The 16,002-nt window shown below is 31.7% G+C and overlaps 3 protein-coding genes across 5 annotated transcripts; 2 read left to right on the top strand and 1 right to left on the bottom strand.

Moving 5' to 3' along the window:
- Positions 1 to 1,468: 1,468 nt before the first annotated feature.
- Positions 1,469 to 5,536, top strand: LOC101255898 (uncharacterized). The gene is made up of 5 exons (XM_004242588.5): positions 1,469 to 1,729; positions 1,809 to 2,002; positions 3,556 to 3,640; positions 5,049 to 5,114; positions 5,202 to 5,536. The coding sequence occupies exons 1-5, from the start codon at positions 1,646 to 1,648 to the stop codon at positions 5,292 to 5,294; spliced, it is 522 nt and encodes a 173-aa protein (XP_004242636.1). The 5' UTR covers positions 1,469 to 1,645; the 3' UTR covers positions 5,295 to 5,536.
- Positions 5,537 to 7,456: 1,920 nt separating this feature from the next.
- LOC101255604 (cytochrome P450 CYP72A219) lies at positions 7,457 to 11,482 on the top strand. Its single transcript, XM_004242587.5, has 5 exons — positions 7,457 to 7,877; positions 8,610 to 8,827; positions 9,515 to 9,756; positions 10,075 to 10,462; positions 10,744 to 11,482. The coding sequence occupies exons 1-5, from the start codon at positions 7,598 to 7,600 to the stop codon at positions 11,167 to 11,169; spliced, it is 1,554 nt and encodes a 517-aa protein (XP_004242635.2). The 5' UTR covers positions 7,457 to 7,597; the 3' UTR covers positions 11,170 to 11,482.
- Positions 11,483 to 11,490: 8 nt separating this feature from the next.
- Positions 11,491 to 15,572, bottom strand: LOC101255309 (eukaryotic peptide chain release factor subunit 1-3-like). Of its 3 annotated transcripts, XM_069299835.1 has the most exons (5): positions 15,487 to 15,572; positions 12,395 to 13,845; positions 12,040 to 12,227; positions 11,817 to 11,876; positions 11,491 to 11,743 (listed from the first exon to the last, which is right to left on the bottom strand). In XM_069299835.1, the coding sequence occupies exon 2, from the start codon at positions 13,829 to 13,831 to the stop codon at positions 12,518 to 12,520; it is 1,314 nt and encodes a 437-aa protein (XP_069155936.1). In that variant the 5' UTR covers positions 13,832 to 13,845; positions 15,487 to 15,572; the 3' UTR covers positions 11,491 to 11,743; positions 11,817 to 11,876; positions 12,040 to 12,227; positions 12,395 to 12,517. The 3 variants fall into 3 exon arrangements, with proteins under 3 accessions (XP_069155936.1, XP_010323215.1, XP_004242634.1); XM_010324913.4 differs by having other exon boundaries at positions 11,491 to 11,876; positions 11,976 to 12,227; XM_004242586.5 differs by having other exon boundaries at positions 11,491 to 11,876.
- Positions 15,573 to 16,002: the final 430 nt, after the last annotated feature.

The following is a 16,002-nucleotide window of genomic DNA, read 5'->3' as shown; positions in this document are numbered from 1 at the left end:
TATCGAGAAGATAAATCTTAAATAAGATAGATGTGAAAATAGGAGTTTATGTCCATTCTAGTATTACTCTCTTTTCTTCTTATTCGATTTTTTATTATATGTTGTTTGTTTGACATTCTATTATGTTAATATAATATTATTTTATTATTATTTATTGTATATTGATGTCCATAATTTTTTTATTTTCATTACTCTTTTTTTTGAAATTATTTTTATCTTAAGTTAGAAGGTCTATTAAATTAAATTTTTTACCTCTAAAGTATCATAGAGTTTTATATATTTAAAATGGATACATATTACAAAAAAGTTAAAATTTCAATTACAAATTAAATGATGATATTAAAAACACATTGTCCTTTAGCATCTTTTAAAGTGGAAAATGAATATTTTTGGGCCCCACTACACAACATAATTTTATTTTTAGAAAAAACCTTTAGTACCTAATTTTAATATTTTTTTAGTCACAAAAATAATTATTATATTGTAGATCCTCTTATCACGTGCCTATTTATTTTTTTCTCATAAAATTCCATGTTCAACATATTATTCCCTTTTTTACTGATCTTGAAATTGACTTATTAGGGGTAAATTAAATATAACTCTTTAATATTATCGAGTTTATAATAGACTTCACGATTAAATATTAATGAAGTAATTTTATATTTTTAATTCTTTTAACCGAAACTTTTTTGCAATATATATATATACTCAAAATAATAATATTTTCCCTTTATTTGCCTAATTTAAAATAAGATTTAATTTTGACTACATTTATGATTCCACATGGTCCTTTAACAGAGTAATGAATGACTTGCATTTTCAAAAAAATGATTACCATGCACTTAATATAAAATTGTTTATTACATTAAATACTATATAATTTATATATATATATATATATATATATATATATATATATATGATCAATTTTTAAAAAATAAAATATTTCATAACAGTATATAATCTTTATATTCTTACTCAAAAATTTTAGATTGTGAGTTTCAATAATGAAATGAAATTATAGCAAACAACACCTTTTTCTTTAATTAATCTTATGCAACGCATATTTGAACATGTCAAAAACCGAAAATCAATTATAAAACCAAATTTCACAAGACTTTTAGCAAGTTAAAAGTTATGTTAATTTTTTTTTTAATACGCCAATACAAAAATTCAAGATTGAATACTTATAGAAACACCAGGCATCATTTCCAAGCAATCCAAAGACGAGGAAGGGTGTAGTAACAAAATGAAATGCTTTGGGAAGTTGAAAATAAGCATAACGAGAGCTGAGACAGCATGATATGTACTTAAAAAACCTTGACTAATAGAATAGTGAAATTAGAATAGATCGAGAAAAAGGCTCACGATCAGAGGATCTTCGTAATAAAAGAGACATTTGCTATAAGTTCGCGTTTTTTTTGGAGAGATATTTATATTTCTTTTCACGTACGAAAATATGAAATTTATACTCATGTAACAAGTCGAGGCCTATTTGGGCTATATGGATTGGGCTTAAAATTCATCATTTATAACCCGAATAAAAAAGCCCAAAAACAGAACCCGATCCGATCAGCTCTCTTCTTCTTCTTCAATGGCATAAAATTCAATTTTACAAAATTAGGGCTTAAGGAAGAAAACAGAAATGGCGAATCAAGGAGCAAAAAAGCGTAAGGAAGAAAATACTCGTCATATGAAGAAACTATTTCAAGTCATCATTGCCTGCAACGTAAAATTTCTCATTTTTTCTTTTCAAAAATTGGATTTTTTTTGTTTGATTTAATTTTTTTTTTGTTGGGTTTGAGTAGGTGATTTATTTATTAGTGAGAGGTGGAATTTTCTATTCAAGTTTCACATGGAAGCATATTGTTGGATTATTGTTGACTTCATTGGCATATGTTTTACCGTACAAACAATTAGCTTCAATGGCGAAGCCGAGTTATGGTGATGATGGGGAGATGTTTGATGGTGGATATGATATGAGTACTGGTGGAATTTGTGGGTAATGTGTAGTTTCATTTCGTAATTTCATATTCTAGGTTCTGATTTTTGTCCCTTTTAAGCTGTTTTTGACGTTTACTCGATAAATTATCAGCCATTGATTACACCGGATATGTTGTTGTTGTTGGTTTTATAGAGTTTGTGAACTATGTTGCTTGAATTTGAGTATGAGATAAGTAATCTGAGATTAGTACTGACTTGGTATGATCGATTTTTAGTTCGTTAGAATGGGGGCATTCAATCTTTAGTAGGTTTCGAGTGTATTTTGAAGGATCTGCCCTATATCACATCCATGATGATTCGTGGGTTCTGAATTCCTTTTCCACCTTTTTTGAGCTGTTTGGACTTTTAGTTGTTTAATTATCGGTCTTGTTTTACAGAATTTGTTAGCTATGTTACTTGGATTTAAGTATGAGATAAGTACTGATTTGGGTATGGTTGATTTTTAGTTGGTTAAAATGGGGGCATTCAACTTTTAGTAGGCTTTGAGTATCTTGAATGATCTACCCCGTGTCACACTCATTTAAACCGATGATGAAATGAAAAAACGAACATAAAAAATGATGAGTAGATGAATAAAGAAGTCTCTCTTGCTAATTGAGTAAGCTAAATAGTACTCCTTCCGTCCCAATTTAAGTGTCACTTCCTTTTAGATTTGTCCAAAAAAGAGTGTTTCTTTTTATGTTTAGTAAGTTTTTCAATTCCAATACTCAAAAAATTTTCTTTGTTTCTTAAACTCAATGCCAAGTCAAACTAAGACACGTAAATTGGGATGGATGGAGTATTAGTTATGTGGACTTGCTGTCCTTTCATTAAGATTTTCCCATTATTTAATCGACTGGATATCCATCTGTGTTTTGAAGTTGTTTCAACTAGTTTAAACATTTGGACTCCTCAGATGAAATGATATTAGAAGTTTATACATCAGCAAGAAAAGCTATCACAACTGCATTTCTTTCTTGTCTTGTCTTATTATCCGGTGTTGTGAGTGGCCATTAGAATAATAGAAGTCAGAGGTATTTGTCCTACTTGAAAAATAACTTCTTACCTTGGCACGGGTCTTCAATTTTCATACTTGTTTTGGAATGAAGGCATGGGAAAAACACGTCATTTGTTTTCATGCCTTGTCTTACTAAAAAGTATAGGATTGGAATTAGTTGGGCAAGATTTAGGAGGGCGCTGGCTGGATGTGTTAGCTCTGTTAAAGGAGACATCAAATTACGAGTTCTTTTTCTATCCCAAGGCCCAGTACATATCCATTTTCTTGTATAAAAAGTTCTTTTTATTTATATTACTTTTGGGCTTGTGGGGAGGGAACAGACTGGAGTTTAATTAAAACCATTAGTGCGATAGTCACTTTTAATGTATATAGACTATATAGAGAGACTTGTTGTTGGATTCTGAAATTTGAACTTGACTTCAAGCTGTATATTTTGCGTGTGAATATGCACTACTGATCTTATTCCTACCTATAGCACCTGTTTTGTGGTAACTTCATAATCTCGTGCTCCATTTTGTTTAAAAATATAACCCCGCCATGATTCTTTCTTGCAGATATTTACATGATATAATCTACATTACATGTTTCGTGCAATTGGCTTCTATTATCTCCGACAAGTTCTGGTACACATATCTAGTGGTAAGTTTATTTTACCTCTGTCCATACTTAAGTAACACGTTGCAGTCATTGTTTTGCTTTTTGGGAATGGAGCAGAGCATATAACTAGTAGGAACTATTCCTATCCGCTGCTTCCAAAATTTCATAAACATAAAATGTTGGCCATTTTTTATTTCTTCTTGGTATGCTCTGTAGTTTGTCTAGCCATCACCACAATGTCTTTTTGACGACGTTGAAAACAGGCTGCTTTTGGGTCTAGTCATCATTCTTTCATATATTTGGTTACGAATTAAATAAAGATTACTAGTTGCTTGAGGGAATGCTTCCTGTGGATGTGTGGATTAGTCAAGGTGCATGGGAACTGACCTGGATGATAGTGTCGTTCAAAAGGGAAAAAAGTTAACGAGTTAATCAGCATCCATCAGAAAAGCAAGTGGTCTTGCCAAATTGCACCACTTGTTTAGTCAACTTTTTTTAATGACCATTTTTTCCATATTCTCTCTTTTTGCAGTGGTGACTCTCGAACCTTCCATTTTTTAATAAAGGTATCCTGGGTAGTGCTTTACTCATGTCTGGAATGGTGATGGGCACAAATACCTTGTGGTCTCTGCAGCAGTAATAGTTGATATGCATGATCGGTAGGAAATATATGATAGAAGGGAGAATTTTGTGGTATAGTTTGGAAATGAAGAAAGATTTCCCGAACATAAAATTTCATAATAAATATAAATTTGCTGCTACTAGGAGATTTTGCAATAGTAGCTTAGCTAATAGCGAAACTAGTTCAATTTTCTGCACCTGGATGCCCAGATTTCAGTTAAGGGGTAAAATTTTAAGAAAAGCAAGAAGATAGGACGCGATGGAAAGACTAACAAGGCCTAAAAGACTTGTATATAAGGAAAATAAAGTTGAAGATAGGACGCGATGGAAAGATGGCATTGCGAGGAAAGCAAGTTCAAGTTTTTCAAAAACAGCCCGCTTTCTGCAAAATCTCTTTCTGTATGCAGAGAGCTAAGCATTGAATAGCTCTCACACTTGTGTTGTTTAAATAAGAGTAAATGGTAAAAAACATGTACACTTGAAATATCACCTTTTTTGCTAGTTTCACACCCGCACTAACCATTTTTTCTTTTTCCTACCTGAACTATCACCATATATGTATTATAACACACCTCAAAGATGACAAGTCCAACTATCAATTTTTTCCTTTTCCAACCTGAACTATCATACCATCTACTCAACTAGGTGTGTCTTAATATATAGATGGTGATACTCCAGGTAGGGAAAGGGTATAATGGATTGCTGGGATGTGAAACTCGTGAAAAAGAGATAGTTCAGATGTTTTTTCTATCATTATCTCATTAAATAACTAATGAGATATTTGGGTTATTTGATTGATCTACACTAAGATTATGGTTTCCCTTTCCAGATACCTGCATTTGCAGCGTACAAGCTCTCCGGACTTATCAAAGGATTTTTACCTCAAGGTTCAGAGGTTCGTGTTAACAATAGGGAATCGAATCTTCATTGATCACAAACAATTCCTTAACTTGTTGGCTTAACGTTTCTCATGATTATCCAGGATGCTGAAGAGGATGAGAAGACCCGAAAGAAAAGAGAGAAACTGGAGAAGAAAGCTTCAAGAACCAAATTCGTCAAAACAAGAGCTCGTTAGTTCAAACACTCTATTGTAGTGATGTAGTTGTCGTTGAGACCTATGTATCGGCTAATGACTGCTGTTTCCCCTCGAATGTCTGGGAAAACGTGTTTTAGCACACGTGTTTTCTCGAGACTGGCTATCAATGTACTCTTATGTTGGAAATTGTTGCTTTGGGTATACTTTGTAGGATCACCAGATACAGATCCATTTTTGTTTGTTTAATATGTATCTGTGTAAGTCTTGGTCAGCAGACTAAATCTTCCCCCTTTTAAGAACCTGTACCATGAGCACATAGTCTCCATTTAGCTACATTCTGGTGAAATTAAATACACTCGAACTCAGCCTCAACTGGTAAGTAAATACTCCAACCTTGAGAGTGCATGTCTAGACACATTAACTGTCTCAACCGACAACTAACTCTATCATGTCCCCATTGTGTCTCATGGGCACTACATTGATATGTCACTTAAAGTTTGGAGGTGTCTAAATGATTATTTTGAAAGTTTGAATTGTTTAGTAATCAGTTGACGTCAAGTTAAAGTGTATTTATAATTATGTTTTACTAGTATTACTTATATAGTGTCTCTTATCACATTCCAAGCAAAAATGCTCCCTAATTAACATGGTGGATTTCATATTCAATTCAGAATTCGAAAAAACTCGAGATTTTATTAAAGATGAAAGAGTACTTACTGCTTCGTAACAACATAGTTAGCTCTACTTTTATGAGATTATGGCAACATCCCTTAGCAAACTTCTGGAGATATAAAATATGGAATGACCTTTATGCCCCTAATGTTCTGTGAAGAACTTAATAGCTAAGGAAAGATAAACAAAAATGGACTAAATTATATTAAAAGATCATATATTAATTCAACTTACTAACTTACATTTACTCTAATTATTTTTCCAATTTAGATTAAATTAAAGTTAAAGACTTTGAATACTTGTGAGACTTAAGAACTAAGATATTCATCTTTTTTTTAAAAATAAAATAAAAATGATCAATGTATTTTATCGAGTATTTTCTCCTTTAATGAATTTTACGTTGAGCATATTCAAATCAATATAGAAATGAAACAAAATAAGCTATTTATAACTTTTCCATAAATTATATACATCAATTTTTTTTTAATTAAATATACTTTATTTAAAACCAAAAAAAATAAATAAGAAAAGGCAAGGAAATGAATGCAACATTAAAATACAATTGGTTGAAATTATTGTTTTAGTCAACCTTAGAGTATAAATAATGAAGAAAAAATATGTACAAAGAATACAAAACTAACTTGGCTAAGTAAAAGAAGAAACTTCATCCTCATTTTCATGCCATGTGTATTCATTTGTTGATGATCACTCATCAAGATAATAATATCTTTATTGCACTAAATTTGACATAAGGGTGTGTTTGGCATCTAGTAATTTTCAAAAAAGAAAAAATGTTTTCTTTCTTATCAACATAATTAAAGTAGAAAATATTTTGTGAAAATATGTTTGTCAAAGATTTGATGATAATATTAACAAATCAAATAGTATTGATATGATTATTTTTTTTGAGTATTTCCTAATAATATCTAAGGGTGTGTTTGACATCTAGTAATTTTCAAAAAATGTTTTTTTCTTATCGATTAATTTGGCAAGTGACATCTGAATAGAATAGAAGGCATGCAAATAGCTTATTCCTATTTTTTTTCAATATTTTATTGGAAAGTAGATAATATTTCGTGAAAAATATATTTGTCAAAGATTGATAATAATATTAACAAACCGAATAGTATTAATATGTTTTTTTCTCGAGTAATTTTTAATAATGTGTCTAAATATCAGTTATATAATATTAAAAATTGAAGATAATTCTAAAAATAACTTCATCCAAAAGTTAGAAATATCCGTTTTCTTTTTGCAAATCATATTTTATTATTACTTTTAAAAAATACTGTTATTACAGAATTCGTCACTAATCTATTATATTACATATATAGCAAGTAACTCAACAATTTTTAATAATCTATCATTGAATAAAATTAGCAATACATTTTTTGTTGTTTAATAATAAAAATTGTCTATCACTAACTACTATTATTTCTAAAATGCACACACAAAAATTGTCAATCACTAACTTATTATATTTTTTTTTATATATATCCTCCATCAAACCAAACACTCCCTTGATTGGATTAGTTGATAAGACAACTTTGACCCTATCTTCTTCACAACTTGCTATATATATATATGGTGCTACATGTTAAAGGTGTAGAAACACACTAAAAATAAAAACTTCACTACTAGAAATATTATTATTTTTTTCAAAAAAAAAAATGGTGCAAATAAATATAAAAATTGCAATTTCATTTGTGATTGTGATAATTTTCTTGAGATGGATATGGAAATTCTTGGATTGGGTGTGGATTCATCCAAAAAAATTGGAAAAAAGACTCAAATTAGAAGGTTTGAAAGGAAGTTCTTACAAATTTTTACTTGGAGATATGAAGGAAATTAATTCAATGGTTGAAGAAGCAAAATCCAAGCCTATTAATTTCACTAATGACTATATTTCTAGAGTTTTCCCTCACTTCAACAAGTTAATGATGCAATATGGTATGTCCATCTCGTCTCAGTTTATACGATATAGTTTAATTAAGTTTATATTTTTTCGTTTTAATTTTTTAAAAATATTATTATATTTATATCTATTTTTTCAATTTAATTACTTTTTTAGGATTTGACATATATGTTCATTTGAATCTTTTTACAAACAATATAAGATTGATTAAAGTGTGATCTTTAAATATTTGTACCATTTATGTGGTTATAAATTTTTTAAAACTTTGTAATCCTAAATATCTATATATATATATATATATTATATTACATATATGTGAGAAAAAAAGGACTAAGAGGTTTGAAAAGAGTAGTCTGTTCACATTGCTATAATAAATTATTTACACAAGTATAAATACAATTTAAGTGGTTATAACAAGTTATTATTTATTTCTTAAATTACCATATTAGGATTAACATAAAAGTTGGACTTTTAAATCAGTTAAATATGATAGTTTAAAAAATTACACTTATATAAAAATTATATACTTGTAATTTTTTGCACTCACTATATAAGTAATTTTATGATAAGCTACAACATATAATCTAGTAAAACTAGTAAATAATCTGCTATGACATGTTAAATTATATCGTTGGATCATTTTTACTTATTTGTTTCAAGATTTTTAATCTTACATTTAAGTATTATGTGAAATTTTGAATAAATGTACGATGTAATTTATACTGACGATATATGTAGTTTTCAAAATTATTATGTATTTTTTGTAGGTAAGAATTGTTATACATGGTTGGGTCCAAAACCAACAATGTTGATCTCTGAGCCTGAATTTGTAAGGGAAATTTTATCAAAAAGTTATATTTACCAAAAAATTCAAGGCAATCCAATCACTAAGTTACTAGCACAAGGGCTAGCAAGTTATGAAACAGACAAATGGGCTAAGCATAGAAGAATTATCAACCCTGCATTTCACCTTGACAAGTTGAAGGTACTTTTAATATCTAATTCATTTAATTTTTTTTCATTCGGTATGTGATATTTATTGTATGGTCGAACGGATTATGGTCATACTTCTTTGACTAGGGTAAGCAATTCATTTATTTTTTTTATTCGTTATCTGATATTTATTGTATGGTCGAACGGATTATGGTCATACTTCTTTGACTAGGGTAAGCAATTTCATTTATTTTTTTCATTCGGTGTCAGATATTTATTGTATGATCGAACGGATTATGGTCATACTTCTTTGACTAGGGTATTTGCTTATGTAAAGTTAGAAGGGAAGTTTCCCTTTTTGGTCTTTCTAAATTGCAATTTCGATTCGTGTGGAATTTTTTTTAATAATTTGTTCAGACTCAGGTAAACAAAAAGAATTATGATTCACAACTCATGGATCCACTTTTCTTAAACTCGTCAATTCGAAACCTTTAATCAAGCATAGAGAGGTACTTACGACCCTGTTATGACCTCTAAGGGTCATCCTAGATCACTTTTTTTTAAAATTACATCGGGGGTAGTGAAATGGGAAAATAAAGCGGGGTGGGGAGTCAAACCCTCGTCAATAAGATGAAAATTGAGATAGTCAATTAACTGAGTGATTACAATTCCACACATCTTGAATCGCTTTTTTTTTTCTTAACTATGATTAATTATTATTATTTTTGTGTATATATAGCACATGCTACCATCATTCTACTTGAGTTGTTGTGACATGATCAACAAATTGGACAATATAGTTTCATCAAAGGGATCAGAGATAGACGTGTGGCCATTTTTGCAAACTTTGACAAGTGATGCAATTTCAAGAACAGCATTTGGTAGTAATTATGAAGAAGGAAGGCAAATATTTGAGCTACAAAAAGAACAAGCTGATTTAATTATACAAGCAGCAAGGTGGATATACATCCCTGGATGGAGGTAAATTCCATTTACAAATTATACGCGTCGATATATCTTTTGTCAAATTAAAGTAACTGAATTTTATACAAAGGTCATAATAAAGTCGTAAAAACTATATTTTGTCATATAAAAAGTATATATATACACATCCATCCACGATTTGTGGTGGAATGGTAAGTAGTCCTTCATATTTAATCAGAGGTTTCGAGTTCGAGTACCCTTGGATACAGATTCGTCTTTGTTAGGAAACACTTTACTCCCAATGTGGGACTTCCCAGCGCGAATCTGAATTTTATTGTTATACTATTAACTCTTGTTATTGATATGGAACAATAGGTTTGTGCCAACAAAAAGGAACAAGAGGATAAAGCAAATAGCAAATGAAGTAAGATCATTAGTGTTGGGAATTATCAACAATAGAATAAAGGAAATGAAAGAAGGTGAAGCTACAAAAGATGATTTATTAGGTATATTATTGGAATCAAATTTCAAAGAAATACAAATTCATCATGAAAACAAGAATTTTGGAATGACAATTGATGAAGTGATTGAAGAATGCAAATTATTTTATTTTGCTGGTCAAGAAACTACTTCAGTATTACTTGTTTGGACTTTGATTTTGTTGAGTAAACATTTGGATTGGCAAGAAAAAGCTAGACAAGAAGTTCATCAAGTATTTGGAAGTAACAAGCCTAACTATGACATGTTGAATCAATTGAAAGTTGTAAGTATACATTCTTGTTATCCAAATATTCTATCTGTGTGTTTGGTACGATAAAAGTCATTTTATTGATGTTTGGTATGACAAAAGTCAAGACGCTTTTATATCAAAATAAAGGTAATCATGAGTTTTGACAGTATCATTAAACCTAACTTTTCGAATGAAGACGTGACCTATATGTTGTATGTTACACCTTCTTAGGGTAACGTATCTTGTGAATGACTTCTGTCGTACCAAACATGTTGTAATTTTCAATATTTTTCACTACTTATTTCTTTCAACAGGTAACAATGATATTCAATGAGGTTCTAAGGTTATATCCACCAGGAATTATGATTGGTAGAAGAGTACAAAAAGAGACAAAATTAGGGCACTTGTCATTGCCTGCTGGGATGTTACTATTGTTGCCAACAATTTATTTGCAACATGATAATGAAATATGGGGTGATGATGCAAAAGAGTTCAATCCAATGAGGTTTAGTGAAGGAGTTAATAAAGCAACAAAAGGTAAATTTGCATATTTTCCATTTAGTTGGGGACCAAGAATATGCATTGGACAAAATTTTGCTATGTTAGAGGCAAAGATGGCACTAGCAATGATTTTACAACACTATGCTCTTGAGTTATCTCCATCTTATTCACATGCTCCTCATACAATCATCACTCTCCAACCTCAACATGGTGCTCCATTGATTTTGCGCAAGTTGTAGAGTCTTGTTCACATCAAAACTCTGAAGTTACGCATATTTGGTTGAGAGAGCATATAGTACTAAAATAGTTGACCCTAGTCACATTCCTTCTTGTTGTAATCGTTATGTCTGCTTGTATGAGTAATGAGATGTAAAGTCCTCGTGTTGAATTTCTCCTTTAAACAACCTTAGTTTGTCTGGAATTGAGACGCAGTTGTTTGTATATAGATTTTGATATATCTACTTTAGCTAGTATGTACTTTACTTCTGTTCTAGCTACAACTCTATGTTTTTGAGCTCTCACCATGTTATACACATACATATTAGCTCAAAATTCACAGCTTTGTCAATAACATCATGATAGTTTTATTCATAGCGCGGAAATAGGTCGATCACAAGACATACTAATCATATAAATCACGCAACATTACATAGTCATTTCATTACACAGTACTGGTTTGAGCAAAATCACACTGATAATATGATACTAATAGTACTTAGGGTACTAACTTGGTAGTAGATAATATGATTGTAACTCTGGCATTTCACCCTCCGCGGAGAGCATGGCATACGTATAGCTCTCTGCTCCCTGAAACTACAACGAAATGCAGATTAAGTTCTTGCATAGCTGCTACACTACAGCCGCGCTACTTCAGACAATCTGATACCTTAGACAAATGCAAAGAAATTACTAGCAATTTCATTTCTTCACGCAGGTCATCATCCATCTAGTTAGCCACGAAAAAGAGAAAAATATTAGGAAGGAAGATGTGCGTGTATTTATAATCTTCGAGAAGGTAAGTTGCTCGATCAAAGGAGATCTAAACCGCTAAGTGCCAAGACAATTGCAACTTTACATTCAATGAAAAGACTCTGTCTCTGCAAACTGACCTGATGAAGAGTTTTCAGTGATTTATTGCTACCACATGAGTGGCCAAATCAGGGGCGAGCCCTCGCTCACCAATGCAACCTTCCTGCTTGACTCTGGGAACAGAATTTATGAAATAGAAGTGATCTTCATAAAGAACAGACAAGCTCGAAGAAATTACTGGATACTTCACTTCATGCAGGTCGTCAATCTAGTAAACCAGGAAAAATAAAATCATATTAGAAACAAAATAAGGCAAATACTTCTAATCACCCGGAGATATGTTGCACATAAAGATGATAGGTAGTTAGATCATCAAAGTTTTCTTTACTTTTAAACTTCACATTCAAGGACAAAATAACGTCTCTGCCCACAGACCTGAAGATCTCCGAGTAATTTTTTGTTAAGCACATGAGCAGCTGAGTAAGGCGAGAGCCCTCGCGCACCAGTACAGGCTTCCTGCTCCACTCCTGCACTGGTATTTGTGAAGTTACTTAATTGCTATTCAGAGTCTTCGTAAACTTCACCATCATCAGAAAGTTCATCAAAAGCTCTAACATCAAGCTGGTAACGGAGAATTCCTCCAATGCCACCAAAACCACGGCAAAACTGAGATCCTTCCTGTGATTTATTGGTAACGAACTCCAAACTACAACCAAATTTCCTGTACTCATTCGCAAACCACTCAAGTAATGACAATTTATCCTGAACTTCTAATTCAGCATTTGTATCAGGATCACGGAAGTTACTTTGGACAGTGTCTTGCTCCTTGTTCAAGTGCTTGATGATTGTTTCTCCGGAGGTGTTATTTTTCAGCACATACCTATTAATGTCTAGATTTTCCCACACAATTAAGGTCTCAATAGCACCCATTTCCAGAACCTTCAAGGTATCATCAACCCCAAAAACATACTTCCCGGTGTCCTGACTGATCTCCTCAAAATACTTACCTATCAATTTCTTCTCTTGTATAAATTTCACATTGGCCAAGACCTCGGCAGACAGCTCAATTGCTTGATTGAAACCGTTCTCCCCTCCATACGAAACATCGACCACATTTAAAATCTTTGCCTGAAGACGAGGATCAAACATATCAGACTGGCTAAGCTCCGTCTTAAAGTCAGCTGATCCAGCTAATATCAAGCCTGAAACATTGGGCTGGCTGGTAGCAGGATTAATATAAAATTGGGTTGCAAGTTCGGCTGTTTTCCTCACATAGTTGTGACGTTTCTCCATCCGAAGACGAGCAAAACGCAGTGCAGACTGACCTCCTCTTCCATGTTTTTTGGGCAGATCAACACTAAACTTGTGAAGGACCTCCCTGGTATTGCCACTCAATGTCCCAAAAAGTGTCCCATTCCCATCCATCACAATGAACCCGAACTTGTCATCGGATTCCAGAAGTTCATTCAGGGCTTCTGTATGGAATTTGTTATCACAAAGATATAGAGAAGCGTTAATGGGCCTGAAGGGCTCAAAATCAATTGTAACCTTCTTCTCTTTCCCATCTTCAGTTATGATTGTTCCGGTATAAAGCACAAGCCCGTTTGGTGGAACCTTATTGTAGAGTTTAAGTCTCTGCTGAGCAGATGTGATTGCACCCAGCACAGATTGACGATTCACTCTACTTTTGATGTTTGACGCAGTTCCAAACTCATCTCCAAGCATCTTAGTGACCCTAGATACTTGATCCCGTGGAGGCATGATTAGAGAAATCATGCTGGTACCATTGCCTCGAGCAGCTTCGAGTGCCTTTATAAGTTTCTTGATCTTCCATATCTCGATATTCTTATCATTATCGTGACTGTCAGCCATCACTGAATATCAACCTGTAGTTCAACGATCCTCAGATTAGTCGAAAGACTCACGTAAGTAGAGCTAACACCAAGTAAAAAACAAATGCCAAACCATCAAATAAACAAATCAATTGACATCTATCGAGTGCTAAACTTATGACGGGCAGAACAACTTTATTATTTTCGGGTAAAGCTACAATATCCCTTTAGAAGTTAATATAGGAACTTCGACAAGCTTTGTAACAATCCAACTTTCCCCACCTCCACAACCAAGCTTTGTAAAGCATCCAATTTTGTACTCACACAATTAAACATCTATTCTCATTGATAATCTTCGCTAGTTTACTATTTTAACACGGCCTAGTGTTACAGTGACAAAATAAGTTCTTCACAGGGGTTAATCTACATAACAAATTTCATTAATCACAACGAGTGTTCAATTATAGCGTGTAAGATTCACTTTCTTTAGAAAAAAATCAGCAAATTCTCCAATAAAAGTAACTACCATAAATTTGATTTATACAATAATATCTAGTTTAAGCAATCAGTTTCATAATCCAAACAAGACCAAAAAAAACACAGCATCCATAGATAATAACGTAAATCATACAGATACTTCACGTAGTTAGATTTATCATACCTCAAATAACGACAAACAACAATAAAAATGATAAATAACAATCGAATAAATCACTCGTCAATATGTAAAAAGAAAACACAAATTACAAGTTTCAAACCAAAAAAAAAAATCGAAAACGGGAGTTCAGCAAACACACCTTATTGAAGTAACTAACATGAAGTAGATCATATAGTACTCTTATCTAGCTTAAACCATCACTTTCAAAATCCAAACCAAACAAAAAGAAAGGAAACATACATACACAGAATCTATAGATAACCGCATTGCTCGATGCTTCAATTAGTTAGATCGATCATACCTTAAATAACCAAATATTATAATAAAAAAAGGGAAAAAAACGAATATATCACTCATTATATGGGAAAAGGGAACACAAATTTCACCTTTTCATACACAAAAAAAGATCGAAAAGCAAGCTTCGCCAACACACATAACGTAGATTATATCATAACATCTAGTTCAAATCAAAAACTTCATAATCTGATAATCCCAAACAACAACAAAAACAAACGCAATCTCACAGGTGGAGTCTAAGTAGGGTAGTGTGTACTTACTTACCCGTTAAAAGGTAGAGAGATTATTTTCGATAGATCAGCTGAACGAATAACAATCCAAACCACCCACACACAAAAAAAAAAACACATGACACATAGATAAAAATATAAATCAATACAAATGCTTCATCTATCTAGATCGATCATACCTCAAATAACCAAAAAATCAAAACATATAAACAAATAAATCACTCATTTATATCGCGAAAAATCAACACAAATATCAGCTTTCGCAGAGAGAAAAAAATACAGTATTTTCTCCAATAAAAATAAATCATACAGTACTATTTAGCTTAAATTTTCAGTTTCATAATATAAACCAAAAAAAAAAATCACAAAATTCGATCTATCAATTCATGCCTCAAATAACCAAAAATTATATCAAAAAACTAACAAATCACTCATCAATATTCGAAAAATAAACACAAAATTCAACATTCAAACTAAAAAAAAAATCGAAAATTATTTTAGCTAACGTACCTTATATTCGAGAGAGATGAAAAAAAAAAATCTGCAGATCAATAGAGATGAAAGAAAAGACTGACACGGCAGTTTATGAAATTTTTGAGAAAATGGAGGGGCTCTTATTTATATATAGTTATTTTATAAGGGCCCACAATGAAAATATATTAAAATATTGACTTTTCTTTTTGTGAATTTACAATTTACTCCCTCTAGAGATATTTTATTCTTTTATTTTTTTTCTTTAAATAGAAATCAAACACTTGGCTATTACATGTCAATTGTTCCTTGGTATTATTTTTATAGATTTTCGAATCAAACTTTTATTGCGACATGTTATGAATTCTCTCACGATAATAATAGGTTGATTAGTGTCGAGCTTTGACACACGTGTTTTGACTATATATGTTTGTAATAACTCAAAATAAATGACATAACAGTTGATACCCGTCTAAATATGCACTGTTTTGAATTTTAGAAGTTTCACGTACCACTCGTAATATCTCGCGTATGTTAGTCTAAATTTCTACACAA

This window comes from Solanum lycopersicum, chromosome 7 (assembly GCF_036512215.1).
Source record: "Solanum lycopersicum chromosome 7, SLM_r2.1".
In the NCBI taxonomy this organism is placed as follows: domain Eukaryota; kingdom Viridiplantae; phylum Streptophyta; class Magnoliopsida; order Solanales; family Solanaceae; genus Solanum; species Solanum lycopersicum.
Note: the sequence above shows the minus strand (reverse complement) of the source record. Positions and strands in the feature narration are given on the sequence as shown.